This window comes from Crocuta crocuta, unplaced genomic scaffold (assembly GCF_008692635.1).
Source record: "Crocuta crocuta isolate KB4526 unplaced genomic scaffold, BGI_CrCroc_1.0 scaffold102, whole genome shotgun sequence".
Lineage (NCBI taxonomy): Eukaryota > Metazoa > Chordata > Mammalia > Carnivora > Hyaenidae > Crocuta > Crocuta crocuta.
In genome coordinates, this window is record NW_027530019.1 from 9053850 (window position 1) to 9075607 (window position 21758).

At 37.7% G+C, this 21758-nt stretch overlaps 2 protein-coding genes across 7 annotated transcripts in view; one reads left to right on the plus strand and one right to left on the minus strand.

Moving 5' to 3' along the window:
• TRIM69 (tripartite motif containing 69) overlaps window positions 1-21758 on the minus strand; it is a 39073-nt gene that overhangs the window by 1082 nt on the left and 16233 nt on the right. For 2 of the 5 annotated variants that reach the window (XM_077764487.1, XM_077764486.1), the window contains exons 3-7: window positions 13687-14163; window positions 12774-12869; window positions 9781-10014; window positions 8987-9009; window positions 8779-8903 (exon numbers count right to left, since the gene is read on the minus strand). In XM_077764487.1, coding sequence (XP_077620613.1) covers window positions 8779-8903; window positions 8987-9009; window positions 9781-10014; window positions 12774-12869; window positions 13687-14163 — 955 coding nt within the window. Of the gene's footprint in view, window positions 1-8778; window positions 8904-8986; window positions 9010-9780; window positions 10023-12773; window positions 12870-13686; window positions 14164-21758 lie in introns of those variants that run through there. The other 3 variants (XM_077764489.1, XM_077764488.1, XM_077764490.1) reach the window with 3 other exon arrangements.
• On the plus strand, window positions 17065-18038 carry LOC144231766 (phospholipid scramblase 1-like). 2 transcript variants are annotated; one of them, XM_077764336.1, is made up of 2 exons: window positions 17065-17463; window positions 17527-18038. In XM_077764336.1, exons 1-2 carry the CDS (start codon window positions 17073-17075, stop codon window positions 18036-18038), a joined length of 903 nt encoding a protein of 300 aa, XP_077620462.1. In that variant the 5' UTR covers window positions 17065-17072. The 2 variants fall into 2 exon arrangements, with proteins under 2 accessions (XP_077620462.1, XP_077620463.1); XM_077764337.1 differs by having other exon boundaries at window positions 17065-17164; window positions 17410-18038.

Here is a 21758-nt window from a genome sequence, read left to right on the forward strand (position 1 = left end):
AAACCAAGGCAAGAAAGGAATAGGTTAAAAACAGTAGCTGATGTGGGAGGGAAGGTAAGGGCTTGCCTGTTACAGGCAGGTAAGTCTGAGCTAACTGGTAGGATTTAGAGGACAATGGTGAGAAGTTTATATTTGGTTTAATAGATAATGGGACTTTTGAGATGAGTAGTAGTTACTGCCACTTCTATTCAGAATGTGTGGTTACCAGTCTGGGACAAAATAGTACAGAAATTAAGAGTTAAGCTCTTAGAAACTTTCATAGCAATCTCACAGTAATTCAATGTCAGTTGAATCTAATAAATAATTAATTAGACAACTGGTCTTGTACTTTGTAATTTTTTTTAATTCCACTTTTTCAGGTAATTAATTTATTCTATGTCCCACAAACATACCAGTCTTTGACAGGTTGAGATTTTAAAAACTGGTCCTTGGGGCACCTCAATGGCTTAGTTGGTTGAACTTCCAACTTCAGCTCAGGTCATGATCTCACAGTTCGTGAGTTCGAGCCCTCGACTCATTGCTGTCAGTGCTGAAGCTGTCAGTGCAGAGCCCATTTCAGATCCTCTGTTTCCCCCTCTCAGACCCTCCCTCACTTGCTTGCTCTCCTTCTCTCTCAAAAATAAATAATCATAAAAAAAAAAACTGGTCCTTCATCACAGGCCATTTAATAAACATTGGTTTAGACAGGTAAGTGGGCAGCAGTGTGAAAAGGAATTTCTAAATGAAGAGATGTTAGAAGCATATCAGCAAGAAGACACAAATTTTAGCTGTAAGATAATCAAACCTTGGCACAAAATTTGATAAAAGAAACATAAAAACAATATGTTCACATAAGGAACACAGATACATACAGACATACATTTGTAGTTAATGGATTTATTTATCCTTGGAAGTGAGATCCATCCAGTCCAACTCTCTTCCCAGAAAAGTCAGAGTCTTATTTTTTATCATCCCAAGAATTTCTCTTCCAACAAGGGACTTTGTAGAATCCTGACTTTCTTCATACAGGCTGAATCTTCCCTTCCTCACATCCCCTCATTTACCTCTTTCCAATGCAAGGACTGGATTTCCTTTGAAGAATCATACAGACTTCTTACCAACCTTTTTAGAACCCTAAAGGTTCTTTTGTCATCAAGCCTCTGACACGTCCAGCTAACTCAGCCTGCCATGGCTACGAAGATTCCTAGCAGTCAGCTTTGCCTCCTCTCTTTTCTTCTCATACCATGTTCAACCCAACAGTAAATTCTGTGTCAGCTCTACCTTTAAAATATATTCTGAGTAGGATATATAGAGGCAGATAACTTCATAAATACTGCTGTCCTGGAACTATTGCAATAGCTTTTTAACTGTCCTGTCTCCACTCTTGTCCTTCCGCAACCTATTCTGTCATAATATGAATGAGATTATCCAGTTCTCCTACTCAATTCACTCGTATGCTTTCCATCACTCCCAAGATAAAATCAAGAGTCCTTACAGAGCAAACAGGACCTACATGATTTACCTACCTCTGTGACCTCATCTCCTGATACACACCTCCCTTATTTACTTTGATCCAATCACCTTTGCCTTTTGGCTGTTCCTTGAATGAACCAAACTCATTCAGATTTTAGGGCCTTTACACTTTCTTCCTTGACCTCAAACAGTCTTTCCCCATGTGGTTCATTTTTTCACTTTATTCCAGCCTTTGTTAATGCAAGTTCAGTAAGATGTTAGCGATAGAATCTAGGTAGGTACAGTGATGTTCACTATAAAATTCTTTAAGCTTTTCTGTATGTTTGGAAATTTCCACAGTGAAACATAGGAGGGGAAGTTACCTCTTCAAAGAAGTTTTTTTCTGGCCCTTCCATCTAAAATAGCATGTTCATCTATCTATCCATCACCATCTATACCCTATCCTACTTTATTTTTTCTCATGAGTAATTACTTACTGAATGTACATTACTTGATTTTCTTTACAATGATAATTTCTTATCACTGTATGAAATTACTTATGTTACCATTGTCCATTTCATCCATTAGAATGTTATCTCTGAGAGGATGAGGACTTCATCTGATTTATTTCTTTTTTTTAAATATTTTTTATTTATTTCTAGGAGAGAGAGAGAGCGTGAGCAGGGGAGGGTCAGAGAGAGAGGGAGACACAGACTCCGAAATAGGCTCCAGGCTCTGAGCTGGCAGTCAGCACAGAGCCCGACGCGGGGCTCGAACCCACAAACCGCGAGATCATGACCCAAGCGAAAGTTGGACGCTTAACCGACTAAGCCACCCAGGTGCCCCATCTGTTTTATTTCTTTACATACCTTCAAAATTGGGAATTGTTCCTGGGCATTCAAGTAACTATTTGTTAAATAAATAAAGGAACTTCAAAGTTCCATTTGAGTCCTTGACACCAGCTAATTCCACCATGCCTCGTATTTCTGTTATCCTTGGCCAAAACCCATAATGTAGACCCATCCAATGATTTACCCTCTAATGCCCTCTTATCCCCATTATTCTGTTCTTTGCTTCTTGTACCTTCACCCACCTTCCCACTGCTCCTGACCAACCCTTTCCACTCTGCCCTTTAGAACTCTCTCCCTGAGTAACTCTGTATTCTCACTCTACAGAATTCTCTTATCACCTCCTTACTTTAACAAAAACCTGACTGTTTCTTCTCCAGAAAAACACAACTTGAAAAGTTCATGAGACTATTAATTTTCTAAATTCAGAGCCAGAGATCCAGGAGCCACCACTGCCACTTCTAGACCCCTACTCTAATCCTTATCCTCATGTAAAAATCACTCTTCTTTTGTGCCTCTTGTCATTCCATGTCATATTACTCTCTATCTCTTATTGATGTTATTATGTACAGACTTCCTGATTATATTCTCTGCACTTTGGGTTAACTTTACTCCACTATCCCAACCCCAGCACATCATCTCAAGAGATGTCACTATCCTTTGGATATAGCCACTTTTTCCATCCTTGTAGGTCTTTGACTTTACTGCTAGTGATTTTTGACTCCATTCTCTAAAATCTTAAACTCAGGTATCCCATTCTCTTATATTTTACTCTCTCATTCTCATCTCTCCTTACAACCATTATTTGACTTCATTAACAATTCTAGTCCCTCATTTCTCCTTACTCTCCTAATCTTTCTGCTTCCTGGCTTAAAATCCTTCCCTAAACTGCTTAGCATTGGCAGCTTTGTTGCCAATAACCTTATCATTTTTAACTTTGTATTTGCAGCATTTGTAATGTAACTGTCCAACTCTGGATCCGTCCAGCTGTCAAAATTCAAATGCCACTCCTGACTACTGCAGGAGGAAAGTCACAAAATTGTACATGTGCAGATATTACAGATTCATTATTTCCACTCTGTGCTTGACCATCCGCACTCCTATATTTCCTAAATCAAACCCTCTCCAGTTTCTCACAACAGCGATTTCAGTCCTTTGGCTCTCTCCGCAAACATCTATTCCTTCCTCACTGCCAGCAAATGACTTCTTCTCCTGTTTCATAGAGAAACTATAGTACATCTTATAGTAATACCTCATTTCATCCCACGCATACTGCAAGTTCCATCTGATTAAAATTGTGTGCCTCTGCTATTTTATCTCCTTTCCATTTTCAGGGGAAACTGAGGAAAGTCAGTACTTCTCTTTGCTAGATCTCACTCACTCTCTCGTACTTCCACCAGTTATCCCCTGTCTTATACCATTGGTTTCTGCCTTTCTTTAGGCTGTTTTCTTTCAGTCTGTTTTAAAAAGTCCTCTTTTGGGGTGCCTGGCTGATTCTGTCAGAAGAGCATGCGACTCTTGATATTAGGGTTGTGGGTTCAAGCTCCACGTTGGATGTAGAGATTACTTAAATAATTTTTTTAAAGTCCTCTTTTGACTCTGCTGCCATGTTCACATCCTCCCTTCTTAGTGGACCTTCTCAAGTGAATGATCTATTCACTTCACTATTGCCTCATTCTAAATCACTCCTAAACCCTTCATAATATAACTTCTACCATTCCACCCTTTTGTTTATTTTTAAGTTTCAGATTCCTTCTTTTTCTTTTTTTTAAGTTTATTATTATTTTTTTTTTGAGAGAGAGAGAGAGCATGCACATGCACATGAGTGGGGGAGGGGCAGAGAAAGAGGAGCTAGCGATAGAGAATCCTAAGCAGTGCAGAACCCAGTACAGGTCTTGAATTAACAAACCATGAGATCATGCCCTGAGCCAAAGTCAAGAGTAGAGCCTTAACTGACTGAGCCACCCAGGCACGCCGCCCTCCCCCCCCCGCCACATTCCACTCTTTTAAAATTGCCCTTATTAGAAGTTAACAATAAGGGCACCTGGGTGGCTCAGTCAGTTAGGCATCCAACTTCAGCTCAGGTCATGATCTCACAGTCTGTGGGTTTGAACCCCGCATTGGGCTCTGTCCTAACAGCTTAGAGCCTGGAGCCTGCTTCAGATTCTGTGTGCCTCTCTCTCTGCCCCTCCCCCACTCATGCTGTCTCTATCTCTCATAAATAAATAAACTAAAAAAAAAAACCAAATAAAATAACTAAAAATCCTTTTTAAAAAAAAAAAAGAAGTTAACAACACACACTAGTACATTTACAGTCTCAGAAGCCAAACCTTGTAACTGTCAGTGCAGAGAGAATGCCCTGCCAATCAGTGTGTCTATAGCCCCAGAAGACCTCTAGCCTGACTGCAGGCCCCAACCACCAACAAAAGCCTCTCAGGGGACAAGGCAGGGAGAGCACCCTAAAGTTCAGTGCAGCCACAGTCCTGGCAAACATGCTGAAGGCACACATCTGGTCTAACTGCTGATACAGTCCAACTACAAGCCCATGATGGCCCCAGACTGGCCTGATAACATCATAGGGACCAACCCAGCCCTCAATGGGCAAAGTGGGCCTATGCAGCCAACTGGACTGAAAACAAATGAGGCTCAGCCACAATAGTAAGATGCATACAACCCCATAGGAGACACTCCTAAAGTTCCTGCTTCTGGTAAACGGGACATTGTGCTACAGGCCACCACAGGACTTTTTCTTCATAAGGCCTCTGCTTTCAAGATCAGAGACATAACTGACTTTCCTAATACATAGAAACAAACCCAGAGAGTTAGATAAAATGGGGAGACAGAGGGATGTGTCCCAAATAAAAGAACAGGACAGAGGTCCCTGGCTGGCTCATGCAGAAGAATGTGCAACTCTTCATCTTGGAGTCATGAGCCCAAGCTCTGTGTTGAATGTGGAGATTACTTAAATAAATAAAATTTAAAAATAAGAAGATGGAAGAAGGGAGGAGGAGGACAAAACCACAGCAAAAGAGTTAAATTAAATGGAGATAAATAATATGCCTGACAAAGAATTTGGAGTAATGGTCATAAGATACTCAGTGGACTTAAGAATAGAGAATCTCAGTGAGACTTTCAACAAAGACATAGAAAATAAAAAAAATCAGAGACGAAGAACTCAATAGCATAAATTAAAAATACACCAGTAGAGGGCACCTGGGTGGCTCAGTCAGTTAAGCATCTGACTTCAGCTCAGGTCATGATCTCACAGTTTGTGAGTTTGGGCTGACAGAGAGGAGCCTGCTTGGAATTTTCTCTCTCTCTCTCTCTCTCTCTCTCTCTCTCTCTCTCTCTGCCCCTTCTCCCAATTTGTGCTTCTCTCTTTCTCTCAAAATAAATAAATAAACTTAAAAAAAAAAAAACACCAGAGGGAATCAATAGTAGATAGAGGAGACAGAAGAATGGATCAACAAGCTGGAAAACAGAGTGTTGGAAAGCAACCAAGCTGAAAAACAAAAAGAAAAAAGAATAATAGAAAATGAAAATAGATTAAGGGTATTCAGCAATTTCATCAAGCATTATAACATTTACACTTTAGGGATCCCAAAAAGAGAAAAGGAGAAAAGGGGGCAGAAAATTTATTTGAGGAAAAAATAGCTGAAAACTTTCTTAATCTGAAGAAAGAAACAGACATCCAGATCCAGGAGACAAAGAGCCCCCACCAAAATCAACCCCATACATAATAACTAAAATGGCAAATAGTAGTGATGAAGAGAGAGTTTTAAAAACAGCAAAAGAAAAAAACAGTTACATACAAGGGAAACCCCATAAGGCTATCAGCTGATTTTTCAACAGAAATTTTGCAAGCCAGAAGGAAATGGCCTGATTTGTGCCAAGTGCTGAAAGGAAAAAACCCTTCAACCAAGAATACTCTACCAAGCAAGACAAGGAGAGAGAGTTTCTCAGGCAAACAGAAGTTAAAGAAGCTTATCACTGCTAAATCAGCCTTATAAGAAATGTTCTTTTTATAGTTTTTTAAAGTTTATTTATTTATTTTGAGAGAGCAAGAGCATGAGTTTGAGTGGGGAAGGATAGAGAGAAAGAGGGAGAGAGAATCCCAAGCAGGCTCCATGCTGTCAGCACAGAGCCCCCAATGTGGGGCTCTCACAATCCATGAGATCATACCAAGCCAAAATCAAGAGCCAGACATGTAACTGACTGAGTCAGTTGCCCCCAGCCTTAAGAAACATTAAAGGGATTTCTTTGAGTGGAAAGAAAAGGCCATAATCAGGAGTAAAAAAAAATTAGGAAAGGAGAACATTTCTCATGTAAATACAAATATAGTAAAATTAGTAGATTAATCACTTATAAAACCAGTATGGAGCAAAGCACAAAATCAGTAAAATCAATTATTATCTATAAAAATCAGTCAAGGGATTCACACAAAAAATGGAGAGGGGGAAAAATTTAGTGCTTTTAGAATGGATTCAAAAATAAGTGACAACCAACTTATTATACATTGCTATCTGCTTAAGATGTTATAGACTGCTATAAGCATAAGATGTAAGTCTAATGGTAACCACAAATAAAAAAACCTATAATAGATATGCAAAAAATAAAAAGAAATCCAAACATATCACTAAAGAAAACCATCAATCCACAAGGGAAGAGAACAAGAAAAGAAAGGAACAGAGAGCTAAAACAAACAAACAAAAAAGACCATAAAACAATTAACAAAATGGCAATAAGTACATAAAAAGCAAAATGGCAACAATTGCTTTGAATGTAAATGGACTAAATGCTCCAATCAAAAGACAAAGGTGACTGAATAAAAAAGCAAGACCCATCTATACGCTGCTTACAAGAGACTCACTTAAAACCTAAAGATACATGCAGGTAGAAAGTGAAGGAATGGAAAAACATTTACCATGCAAATGGATGTGAAAATAAAACTGTAGTACCAATAGTTATATCCGACAAAATAAACTTTAAAATAAAGACTGTAACAAGGGACAGAGAAGGACACTAAATAATGATAAATGGAACAATACAATTGTGAATATTTATGCACCCAACATAGGATCACCTGAGTACATAAAGCAACTATTAACACATAAAGGAAGAAATTTACAGTAATAAAATAACAAGGGACTTTAACACCCCACTTACATCAATGGATAGATCATCCAGACAGAAAACCAACAAGTAAACAGTGGTTTTGAAAGACACATTGGACCAGATGGATCCAACAGATATATTTGGAACTTTCCAACCCAAACCAGTGGCATATACATTCTTTAAAAGTGCACATGGAACATTCTCCAGAATAGATCATATGTGAGGCCACAAAACAACTCTCAGCAAATTCAAGAAGATTGAAAGCATATCATGCATCTTTTCTGACCAAAATAACGTGAAACTAGAAATCCATCACAAGAAAATATCTGGAAAGAACACAAGTACATGGAGGCTAAGTAACATGCTACTGGGTGAATGGGTCAACCAAGAAATCAAAGAGGAAATTTTAAAAATACATGGACAGAAATGAAAATGGAAACCCAACATCCAAAATCTTTGGGATGCAGCAAAAGTTATTCTAAGAGGGAAATTTATAGCATATAGGCCTACCTCAAGAAGCAAGAAAAATCTCAAACAACCTAACCTTATGCCTAAAGGAGCTAGAAAAAAGAACAAACAAAGCCCCAGGCTAATAGAAGGAAGAAAATAATAAACATTAAAATAATAATTTTTTTAAAAAAGAAAGAAATCAATGAGAGGGGGTGCCTGGGTGGCTCAGTTGGTTAAGCATCTGACTCTTGGTTTCAGCTCAAGGGCATGATCTCACAGTTTTGTGAGTTCAAGCCCTGCATTGGGCTCTGTGCCGATGGTGCAGAGCCTGCTTGGGATTCTTTCTTTCTCTCTCTCTGCCCCTCCTCCACTCATGCTGCCTCTATCTGAAAAATAAATAAACTTAAAAAAAATACAAAATATAAAGAAAAATAAACAAATTGACCTTCATTTACCTTTGAAAACTTCCATGAATGGTGTGAGAGAAACAAGAGGAGGCTTATTGTGTAGGACAACTTCTACTATCACTAACGGAATCACTGCTGTCTATTGGCTCAATGGAGTCTTTTTCTTTTTGTGCAGTTTTAGCAAGGAACCTATCGAATAACACTTGCTTTTGCCTCCTTTTGAGGATTTCACAGAAATGTGACATTGCGTTGACAATTACCCACAATCCCACAGAGAGAGAGAGAAAAGAACTATTGGTTTAGTTTTGATCATGTGACATTTGGCATCACGTACTGCTCGTATTGCAAGACATAGCTTGTTTATCAAGTTAAAATTTATTAGAAATGTTTGCTTATCTTACAGAACACGCATAGAAAAAGTTACTCTCAATCCAAGGTTTTATGGTACTAATTGGGGTCACAGAAGAGTTACCACAGAAGAATCAGATTAGGAGACCCAGGGGCCAATAGTTACTACCCTTTGATACCTGGAGAGAGAGAGGATTCCATTTCCCTCCACATCATGTACTGGATGGGACCTTTGTACAGGCCTGGGTTCAACTTTCTGGAGATAAGCTCTCTGGGTATCAGCGCCTTTGTTCCTTGTTCCAAGCTGCAGGGAACAATAAATCATTTAATCTTAAATATCCTCCAGGAGCTGAGGGAAAGATATTAATACCACATAGAAACACTTACCTATCCAAGTGAGATGTGATATCCTAGAAGAGAAAAGGAGTAATAGAAGTTAGATGCCTACTCATCAACTCCAGAAATTTCTTTGGTGATATTGGCCACCATCAGAATTTTATCATCAATACTGAGATTCTGTGCAGATGTCCCCATTCCATTCACCATCAACTGCCCCAACCTCCTTATGTCTTTTCTGATCAGTATCCTTCATCTAACCCAGGATAAACTGGCCTTATCTTATTCTGATTTTCTAGTGTTCCCTTTTACATGGAACAAGGGAGAAATTAATAGTTAGGCTATTTCTACCTGTACTGCCAGATGATCTCAGGAGAAAAACATGGTAGGTCTTCCAGGCCCAAAGCTACTTTCCCTTATTCTGGCTAAGTAAACTTATGAATGCCAGGGTGATAATCAATGACACTTCAGAGGTGAAGTTTCCGATAGTAAATATTGGCAAACACCTTTCAAACAGGTCAGTTGAAAGCCAATCTAAGATACAAGTTAGGTTGCAACATTCTTATTTTTGAGAAATAAACCTTCAAAATTCTTTATAAAGAAACATTGAAATATTAACAGATACCGTTATTAAGGGCATTTATTATCTTTTCTTAGGAAGGTGAAAGCAAAGCTTTCTATCGAGTGTAAGGCAAAAGTAGCATTCTGCTTTTCTCCCAGAGAATCTTAAAACCACTACATCAGTTTTTTTTTCCTTCCTGGTTGGGAAAAGCTGCTTCTACATCTTTTCCAACCCTTGTCCCCCCAACTAACGTACCCCTAATTATGTTGATATGAAGTCTTACGTTGAGAAAGTCGAAGGGATTCTGTTGTTCCATCCGTGTCTGGATGCTCTCCAACATCTCCTTGGCTAGGAGACACTGTCCCTGAAGCTGGTTCAGATTCAGCTCCATCTCCTCATTCAAGGCTTTCCCTTCTTCTCGGAGCTCATTTAAAATGTCCTTTTCTTTGCTGTGCAGGAACTGATGTAGCTTTAGAAACTCCAAGGAGATGTGTTGCTGCAGATGTAGCTTGTTTTCCTGGAAACCTCCATGATCATCACCATGGTAGTTACTGAGACTAGTACTTGGGGATGGGGGCCCTCACCACCACTACTCACACAATGTGGGAAATACCATAACAGGAAAATGCATAGGAAAGACTCTTGAGCATCATCACTTAACCATATCCTTTGGAGATTTACTTTGTTTTTTCTGCTAGTTTAATAGTTTAGGAATGAAATCGTCAAAAGTGGTCTTTAGGTTCCCATTACAGTAAACATTTTAGAATGAATGATAGTACCTTCCTACCCAGAAGTACAAACCAATGTCTACCAAGTGATGCTGTCAGACTGGGGCCATAACAAGGCTGTAAGAACTATTCTTATCTAGCAATAGGAGTGGGGGAATGCCACTTCTGCCAAGACAACATAGAAGAAACAGGAGATGGACAATGTCTGAAGTGCTGAAATTGATAACTGCTACACTTAACACCCTTATTCTTAGGTAACTGCAGCATCCTGAGAGGTGAACCATCTGACATCTGGGCTTCTCAGATCCTTATTCTCCTCATTTCTAGTGATCTCTTCTTTATCTACTCATTCTTTAAATCACACAGGAGTTTATCATCCAGCCATTTCACTATCTCCAAAGTTAACTTCCTTTTTAAAAAAAATTTAAGTTTATTTAATTTGAGAGAGAGAACATGCATGGTCACTAGTGGGGGATGGGGCAGAGAGAGAGGAGAGAGAGAATTCCAAGCAGGCTTCACATGCTGTCAGGGCAAAGCCCAATGTGGGACTTCAACTCACGAACCATGAGGTCATGACCTGAGCCAAAATCAAGAGTCAGACACTTAACCAACTGAGACACCCAAAACCCCCCAAATTAACTTATTATGCTCATTTACTCAGATACCTCTATAGCAACAATTACTGGGTCTCATTGAAACCTCTTATTCATTGACCCCCTCCATGTCTGTTCATCATCTTCTCTGTCTCCATGTCCCCCCTTGTCCAGCTAGGATTCTATGGTCCATCATAATGGTGCACTTAAAACTCACTCTATTCTCTAGCTCACACTTTTCCTTTTACCTATTTCACCACTATTTCTCAGTCTTATTTGTTGGTTCTGTGTCCTCTAACCAAGCTCTGAATATTAGAGTTATTGGATATTCTTTCCTGGGCTCTTTCCCCTTCTCATTCTACATTTTCTTTCTAGGTAATCTCTCCTCGCAGAGATTTAAATCATTCTGTATGCTAACTACTTATTTCCAGCCTAGACCAACTTCTGAGGTCTAGATTCCTGTATCCAACTATCTATTTGACATCTTCTCTCACCCTCATATCTAATCAGTCACCACATCCAGGTTTGTTTGTTTTTTTTTAATCTCCAAAGCATATGCCAAAGCTGTTCATTTCTATCTCCACTGTTTCTGTAGTCCAAGCCACCCCCACTATTCTCTAGGATCACTGCAGTAGTCTTCTAACCATTACTTGTCATTGCCTCTCGCTCACAGCCACTAGACTGATATTTTCAAAATGAGATGAAATAATGTCCTATTTAAATGGCTTCTTATTATTCCTAGGATGAAGTTCAAAATTCCTAATGTTATCTCCAAGGGTCCACATAGTTGGGCCCGTATATACCTCTTAAATCTCATTTTGTGTATCATGATCTAATTTTGTTAACCTTCTCTCTGTTTAACATAGCAACTAGCTTCCTATCAAGACTTTTCTCTATGCTCTTTGCTCTTCATAGAACATCCTTCTCTAAGGCCACTTCCTTCATATTCCCCTCAACCAGTTCCCTTGGCTAACTTATCCTTGAGTTCTCAATTTTTAATAGGTGATTTTTCCAGAGAATACCCCTCCCCGAGCCTAAATTATTTCTTCATGTATATGCTCTTGTAACACCTTTTATTTTCATTCATAGTAATTATCACAGTTGTCATTTTATTGCTATTAATGGAACCACTTAATTCCATTGATCTGTCTCTCACCCTAGTGTAATATAGTATCTAGTATAATGCCTTACCTCCTCAATAAATTTTTTTTTGAATGAATGAATGTTGACTGTAAAAGCTAAACTAGGAACTCTTACAACATAAACATTCTCTGGAGACATCACTATCTCCATCTATCCTTCTTTCTCTCATTGTGCCTATTTCTGTACAATGCCAAATGCCAGAGAATTCTCTCCTCCATAGAATAATTAATGAAGAAACAGAACTCTCAGTTTAGTCCCATAACCCAGGAACTGCTTTGCCAAGTTTCTAACTATTAATTGATCCTAGACCCCCTGTGAAGTTAACAGTATAATACAGCAATAGTTTATTTAGTTTGAAGGGAGCTAGGAAAGATCAAATCAGATGATAAAAACCAGCAATCCAAGAGACTTTCAATCAGAGGTAGCCTGATTGTAAACTCAAAGAAAAGAAAGGTATTTCTTTGGACATAGCAATCTTTAGTGCATTTTTCTGATAAATTCCTTATTTTGCCATATATAAAGGGAAAGACCAGACAGATCACAAACCCAGAACAATCACCTAGTGATGGGGACATAAGAAGGATCAGCATGTATCGAGAAAGGTCAGTCTGCTCTCTCTATTGATCAACCATTGAGAACTTCCTTCACTGCTTTATTTCCTTCCACCCTACAATGTCCATTTTCTAATGCTATATCCCAGGTACCATTTAGTGTATCGATAATATATACTAGGCACCTTTCCACTCACATGGCTGACATTACAAGGAAAGTGTTCCAGGTCTATCTCATGACCCCTCTACCCTGCTTCTCACCTTGTAAGCAGCAATAGCATCTTTCTGCATATTTTTCAGAGACTGAAGTTCCTTCATTGTTGCCTCCAGCTGACCCTGGTGGATGGTGAGCTCCTCCTGAGAATACCACATAGAATTAAGCCACACTAACTTGGGAGATGAAAGGCCATAGGGACATCTCTCCTAAAGCCCCATAGTGTCAGAAGAAGAATAAAAAAAAGCGAGTTCTTGCTGCAAACGTCTTTCCTTTACCCTGAACCACAATCCCTGTCTCTTCTAAGAATTGTGAAGAAAATAACAAGCAGCAGGAAAAAAATTAGTTTTAAGCTCTTATTAGCTTACTGTAGGGGTTTGAAGAAGGTAATAGAACTACATCTTCTACTCTAGTTATACTGTTCTCACTATCTCTGCTTTTATTTGCATTGTTATCACTTAGAACAATCATTTCCCATTTCTGCCCATTCAAATGCAAATGATTTCCCAATTCAAGCTTTCCTTCCCCACACATCCCCTATTTCGCTTTTCTCTAATCTTTTCTAAAATTCTAAATATTTATGAATAATACAAATGTGGTGAAATTTAGCTCTCAATAGTAGACTATCTTGTTTCTGTTGTTTTATTCATTTTGAACTTGCCTAAATTTCAATACTTTTATAACAAGAGCAATATCTTGTAATCCATATTCTACACAATGTCTAGTAGAGTGCTGTCATTGCAGGGTGTAAGTAAATATTTGATTTTGGGGGAGAGTAGGCCTAGAGCTCCTCCACTGCTCCTTTCCTATCATCAGCAACTCTAGAGAAAGAGCGTTGCAAGATACGTTATGTTTTCTAAGCTTACTAATAATCATCTGAATAAAGGGGTGGGGTTGAAAGAAAGAAGAAACCCTACGAAAGATTTTTCCCAGCTCTCCTAAGGCCCAGGGCTCACCCACCATGAAGAAACGGACAGCATCAGAGATCTGCAGGAAATCTTTAGACTGCCCCACAGACAACCGATCATCTTTACATTGAAAGCAGATCAGTTTTCGATCTGGCTTACTGAATAGTTTCAGGTTCTCTCCATGCTCTGGGCATTGTGGATGGCCCTTGAGTAAGGGTAGCTTCTTAATCTTCTCTACTAGTTTCTCCAGTACAAGGTTGAATGTACAGTTGCTATATTGACATAGCATCTTACACTCAGGACAGAATGTTTCCTTTGCTTGCTGCTTCCAAAAGTTTTGGATACAAGCCTGGCAGAAGTTGTGGCCACAGCTTAGCATCAGTGGATCATGGAACCAATCATTACACAGTGGGCAGTGTAGCTCCTTAGTAATATCTTGTATCTGCACTTTAGAGGGTATCTGAGTGATCAGATCATGCACTTCACCATAGTTGCCTGGGTCGATGTTGGAGGAGGGTCTGGAAGATACCTTTGGAAAAAAACAGCTAAAATGAGTTTATCTTTCTTGCTGTGCATTTCAGCACACCAAGATAGTGGGCTCCATTCCTTTTTTTAAAATTTTTTATTTATTTATTTTTTTAATTTTTGAGAGACAGAGAGCGTGAGTGGGGGAGGGGCAGAGAGAGAGGGGGAGACACAGAATCTGAAACAGGCTCCAGACTTTGAGCTGTCAGCACAGAGCCCAATGCAGGGATGGAACCCACCAGCTGAGCTGTGAGATCATGACTGGAGCCTAAGTCAAATGCTTAACCAGCTCAGCCACCCAGATGCCTCTATTGGGCTCTATTCCTAAAGGAGCTGATACTGTGCTGCCAGAGTAAATACACCAGTCTTCTCTTTGAAAGTGATCTGATAAATTCATTGTTTTCAAACATTATCATTTATTCCTACTCCCAACTCTATTTAAAATATAATAGAGAACTAAGGCAGAAAAATCAAGTGTTCAAGGATGAACAATATTTTGAAGAATGTTTTGAGTTCATTCCCCTCCACCCACTTTCCCCTTGTATCAGTTAAAAGTTTTACTTTCAATTTCCATTCTACTAGTTATTTCCTTTTTGTTTTGTTTTGTACAAGTCATGTATAAAGAATTGGAATATCAGTCAAATTCCTCAGTGACATAATATCATCAACCATAATATCATCCAGCCCTTTCCCCCTCCTTTTTAAAGAACACATTACAGAAATAACATATATACAGAAAAATGAAGAGTCATGCATACAACTCAATGACTTTTCACAAAATGAGCACATCTGTGTAATCATCATCTTGATCAGAAAACTACCACCATTCCAGAAGTCCCCCAGATGTCTGCTTCAAGTACTATCCCTCATCAAGGTTGACCCCTATCTTGACTTCTAACATTAGTTTTGCCTGTTTTTGAATTTTATATAAATACAGCTATGTACTATGCACTCTTTTGTTGTTGACTTCTTTTGCCAAGCTTACATTTGTGAGATTTATACATATTACTCTGTAATTGTAGTCCATACATCTTTCATGGCTGTGTAGTATTGCATTGTATGAATATACCGTAATTTATTTCTCCATTCCACTGTTGATAGACTTTTGGGTAGTTACCAGTTTGAGATTATTATAAACAGTTTTGCTGAGAATATTCCTGCTCATATATATATATACATATATATATATTTTTCTTGTTATATACCTAAAAGTGGGAGTGGGCCATAGGATTGTCATATATTCACCTTAGTAGATACTGCCACATTGTTTTCTAAGTGGCAGAATCAATTTACACTGCCACCAGTGCTGTCCTATATCCTTGTGAAGACTTAGTATATTCACTTTAGCCATTCTGGTGAGTATGCATGTGTATCACACTGTGGCTTTAATCTATATTTGCCTGATGACTATGGATATTGGGCCCCTTTTCATATGTTAATTGTCCACTTTCATTTCCCCTTTTGGTGAGGTGCATATTTAGTGTCTTTTTATTTATTCATAAGACTTCATTATTAGTGTATAGAAATACCACAGATTTCTGTATATAATTTTGTATCCTGCAATTTTACTGAATTCATTTATTCTCATAGTTTTTGGAGGGGTCTTTAGGGTTTTCTATGCATAGTGTTATGTCATCTGCAAATAGACAGTTTTAGTTCTTCCTTATCAAATTGGATGCATTTTCTTTCTTTTTCTTCTCTGATTGCTCTGGCTAGGACTTTTAGTACTATGTTGAATAAAAGTGGTGAGAGTGGGCATCCTTGTCTTCTTGTTCCTGATCTTAGAGCAAAGCTTTCAGCTTTTCACCAATACATATGATGTTAGCTGTGTGTTTGTCATATATGGCTTTTATTATGTTGAGTTATGTTCCCTCTATACTTGCTGAGAGTTTTCATGGGAAATGAACGTTGAATTGTCAAATGCTTTTTCTGTACTCGAGATGATCATACGATTTTTATCCTTCACTTTGTTAATGTGAAGTATCACATTGATTGGTGGATATTCTTGCATCCCTAAAATAAAACCCACTTGATCTTGGTGAATGATCCTATTAATATATTATTGAATTTGGTTTGCTACCGTTTTGTTGGGCATTTTTGCATTTATGTTCATCAGGGATATTGGCTTGTAATTTTCTTTTTACATAACATCTTGACTTGGTTTGGGTATGAGAGTAATGTTGGCCTCATACAATGAATTTGGAAGCATTTCTTCCTTTTCAATTTTTTGAAATAGTTTGAGGATAATAGGTATTAACTCTTCTTTAAATGTTTGGTAGCATTTATTTATGAAGCTATCTAGTTCTGGATATTTGTTTCTTAGGAGTTTTCTGGTTTGTTTTTATTCAATTTCAGTACTAGTAATAAGTCCAGTCAGATTTTCTACTTCTTCCTGATTCAGTCTTAGAAGATTGTATGTTTCTAGGAATTTATCTTTCTCTTCTAGGTTGTTCAATTTGTTGGCATGTAATTTTTTTAGTAGTCTCATAATCCTTTCTGTTTCTGTGATATTGGTTGTTACTTCTTCACTTCTGATTTTATTTATTTGAGTTTTGTCTTTTCTTGATGAGCTTAGCTAAAGGTTTATCAATTTTGTTTATCTTCAAAGCTTTTAATTTGATGGATCTTTTCTGTTGTTATTTTTAGTTTCTATTTCACTCATTTCCACTCTTATCTTTATTATCTCCTTCCTTCTACCTCTTTGGGCTTTGTTTATTGTTCTTTTCTAGTTCCTTTAGGTGTAAGGTTAGATTGTTTAATTGAGATTTTTCTTATTTCTTGAGGGGGAAGTGTGTCACTATAAATATCCCTCTTAGAACTGCTCTTGCGGAAACTGAGAAGGATCCCATACATACCTCGGAGGTTCATTCCAGCCAGCGCTGGAGCACCTGCAGCCACAGGACTCTTTAAATCATGGAAAAACAGAATAGACAAATGAATGCTCCTTACCCAGGAACAAATTTACCACCTGAATATCTCCCTCAATATCCTTCAGCAGCACTCCAAGGACCTCCAGGATATACTGCCTACCCTGTCCCCCAGGTTGGCTACCCTGGCCCCCAGGCTGGCTATCCTGGCCCCCAGGCTGGCTACTCAATTCCCCCAGCTGGTTATTCAGATCCTGGCCCAGCAGACTTTCCTGTCCAACACCAGCCAGTATATAATCAGCCAGGTGGACATGCAGGGGTACCGTGGATGCCAGCACCACCACCTCCGTCAGGCTGTCCCCCTGGATTGGAATATTTAAGTCAGATAGATCAGATACTGGTTCATCAGCAAGTTGAGCTTCTGGAAGTTTTAACAGGTTTTGAAACTAATAACAAATATGAAATTAAGAACAGCTTTGGACAGAGGATTTACTTTGCAGCAGAGGACACGGATTGCTGTACCCGATATTGCTGTGGGGCTTCTAGGCCTTTTACTATGAGGATTGTTGATAATATGGGCCAAGAAGTTATAACTGTGGAGAGACCACTAAGGTGTGGCCACTGTTGTTGCCCTTGCTGCCTTCAGGAGATAGAAGTCCATGCCCCTCCCGGTGTACCTGTAGGTTATGTTACTCAGACCTGGCACCCATGTCTTCCAAAGTTTACAATTCAAAATGAGAGGAGAGAGGATGTACTAAAAATTACTGGTCTGTGTGTTGTGTGCAGCTGTTGTGCAGATGTTGATTTTGAGATTAAATCTCTTGATGAAGAAACGATAGTTGGCAAGATTTCCAAGCAGTGGACTGGTTTTGTTAGAGAGGCGTTTACTGATGCTGATAACTTTGGTATCCAGTTCCCTGTAGACCTTGATGTGAAAATGAAAGCTGTAATGCTTGGTGCCTCTTTCCTCATTGACTTCATGTTTTTTGAAAGGAGTGGAAACAAAGAATAAAACGGAGTGTGATGGAGGATTAATGAAAGCCTCCTCAGAAAGCATGAAGTCCATGTACTTAGTGGGACTATGTCAAGGAAAAGCTAATTGTTTTTCTTCTCTTAACTGAAATGACTTATAGTTACTGTGATGCCTGAAGCTCCTGATATATGTGATGACTTTTCAAATTAGAGTTTATTTTCTATATCACTTACCTATAAATGTTTTTATGCATTTTGTTTTGTTTTATACATTTTCTTTTTCATTGTGTATTTTAGAGAAAGGACACAGAATTTTTACATTAATATGAAACTTCCTGTGCTAAATTGTTCTGAACTATAATGTTTTATTTTCAACTTTTACACCGAATTACCTAAAGCCTTATTAAAGTAGTAAAGTATGCATTTTATTATAGTTCCAATTTATTTCACATGCAACAATTAATGTTATTTTGGAAATACTGTATATTCAAATACATTGAAAATGAATATAATTGGTTTCCTTTACAATTATGTTAAAAAATACTTAATATTCATACTACCAAAGAAAAACAAAATGTGTATTTGTGCGGCAAATCACAGCATATTTAACTTCTTTTGTAAGCTAATCTGCTACCATAAAATGATTTTTATTATTGACAAGAAAATAAATCACTGATTTTTTTTATGATTTTCGATGAAAAAGACCTGTTCTAAAGAGGACAAATTTAAAAATTCACTCTAGAACTGGAGCACTATTATAATTTTTGAAGTAATTATTTACACATGGAATGTTTACCTCCTGTATACATTCTGTCATTCATAGAGCATGATAATTATGAGATCACTCAGGTGTTAAATATAGCATATATATTCCATCTGAGTAGAAACTTAAGTAATGGCCTGTTATTTACCTGAACATCAAACAACTGAATTAAAAATTATTGATACATAAAAAAAAAAAGAACTGCTTTTGCTACATCCCAAAGGTTTTGGAATGTTGGGTTTACATTTTCATTTGTGTCAAGGTATTTTTTAATTTAGCTTTGATTTCTTTGTCGACCCATTGGTTGTTTAATGGCAGGTTGTTTAACCTCCAAGTCTTTTTGTTCTTTCCAGTTTTTCTTATAACTGATTTCCAGTTTCATACTGTTATAGTAAAAAAAAAAACAAAAAACAAAAAAACAAACAAAAAAAACACTTGATATGATTTCACTCTTCTTAAATTTATTGAGATTTGTTTTGTACCCTAATATGTGATCTGTCTTGGAGACTACTCCATGTGCACTTGAAAACAATGTGTATTCTACTGTTTTTGGATGTAATATTCTGTACACACCTGTTAAGTCCATCTGGTCTAATATGTTGTTCCAGCCATTGTTTTCTTACTGCTTTTCTGTCTGGATGATCTATGTATTGATGTGAGTGGGATGTTTAAGTCCCCTACTGATATTGTATTACTGTCAGTTTTTCCCATTATGTCTTTTAATTTTTGCTTTATATATTCAGGTGCTCCCAAATATATATATTGGAGGAATAGATATTTATAATCATTATATATTCTTATTGGAATGATCACTTTATCTTTAAAATCTTTTTTGTCTCTTGTTACAGTTTTGTTTTAAAGTCTATTTTGTCTGACATATGTATTGTATTGCTACCCCAGCTTTTTTCCTTCATTTCCTTTTGCATGGAATATATTTTTCTATTCCTTCATTTTCAGTCTGTATGTATCTTTAGGTCTAAAGTGAATATCTTATAGGCAGCATATAGTTGAGTCCTGTTCTTTATCCATTGAGTCACTCTTTATCTTCTGATTGCAGCATTTAGCCCATTTACATTTAAAGTAATTATTGATAGATATATATTTATTGCCATTTTATTAGTTGTTTTCTGATGTTGTTCTAAGTCTTCTCTGTTCCTTTCTTCTGTTGCTGTCTTCCCTTATGAATTGATGACTGGTGTGTGTGCGTGTGTGTGTGTGTGTGTGTGTGTGTGTCCATATGCATAATAGGTTTTCGGTTTGTAATTACCATAAGTTTCATATGTAATACCCTATGTACACAGCAATCTATTTTAAGTTGATGGTAACTTAAATTTGAACACATTCTAAAAGCACTCCATTTTTACTCCACTCCCTCCATGTTTTATGTGTTTGATGTCATATTTGACATCTTTTTATTTTCTGTATCCCTTAACTAAGTATTGTAGATATAGTTGATTTTACATTTTTTCTTTTAATCTTCATACTAGCTTTATCAGTGATTGATCTACTACCTTTATTGTATGTTTTCTTTCACCAGTGAAATTTTTTCTTTCATAATTTTCTTACTTTCAGTTATGGCCTATTCTTTTCTGCTTAAAGAAGTCCCTTTAGTATTTTTTATAAGGCCTGTTTCTTCGTAGGATGAACTCCTTTAACTTTTGTCCAGGAAACCTTTTATTTCTCCTTCAAATCTGAATGATAACCTTGCTGGGATACAGTGTTATGGCTTTAGGGTGTTTTTTTTTTTTCCTTTCAGCACTCTGAATATATCATGACACTCCCTTCTGACCTGCAAAGTTTCTGTGAAAAATCAGCTATTAGTCTTATGGGTGCTTCTTTGTTTACATAACTAGCTGCTTTTCTCTTGCTACTTTTAAGATTATCTCTTTTGCTTTAATTTTTGACATTTTAATGATTATGTATCTATCTGTAGACCTCTTTGGGTTCATCTTGTTTGGTGCTCTGTGATTCCCAGAACTGGATGTTTGTTTCCTTTCCCAGTTTAGGGAAGTTTTCAGCAATTGTTTCTTTAAGTAAGTCATCTGCCCCTTTCTCTCTCTTCTTCCTGTTCTGGAACTCCTAGAATGTGTTAGTACCCGTGATGTTGTTCCAGAGGTCTCTTAACCTATCCTAAATTTTTAAAAATGTTTTTTCTTTGGGGCACCTGGGTGGCTCAGTTAGTTAAGCATCCAAGTTTAACTCAGGTCTCACGGTTTGTGGGTTCAAGCCCCACATCAGGCTCTGTGCTGACAGCTCAGAGCCTGGAGCCTGCTTTGGATTCTGTGTGTATGTGTGTGTCTCTCTCTTGCCCTCACCTGCTCATGCCCTGTCTCTCTGTCTCTCTCAAAAGTGAATAAACATTTAAAAAAATTTTTTTAATGTTTTTTTTTTCCTTCAGTCTCGGTGTTTTCCACTGATCACCTTTTCCTCCTGATCACTGATTTACTTTGTATCCTCTACTTTGCTGTCGCTTCTCTCTGGTGTATTTTTCATTTCAGTTATAATATTCTTTTTTTGTGAAGGGTTTTTTATTTGTTTAATACAACTGAAAAGAATGCATATACAAAGAAATGAGACATGTGAAATCATTGTTCAACACTAATGGATCTACAAGAATTAGGATTTGGGGAAGCTGTAGAAGATTACCTAAACATTTTTAAAAATTGGCAACTGCAACCAAAATAAGCAGGAAAACACTTTATGAAGTGTTAACACGTATGAAGAGGGCACCTGGGTGGCCCAGTCGGTTGGACATCTGACTTCGGCTCAGGTCATGATCTCACAGTCCATGAGTTCAAGCCCCGCATCTGGCTCTGCACTGACAGCTCAGAGCCTGGAGCCTGTTAACAGATTCTATCTCCCTGTCTCTCTACCCCTCTCCGCTCGCACTCTGTCTCTCTCTCTCTCAAGAATAAAATTTAAAAAACCAAACAAACATTAAAGAAGAACACTTATGAAGAGTCTTTTCTTCATAAGTCTTCATAAGACTCCATGATT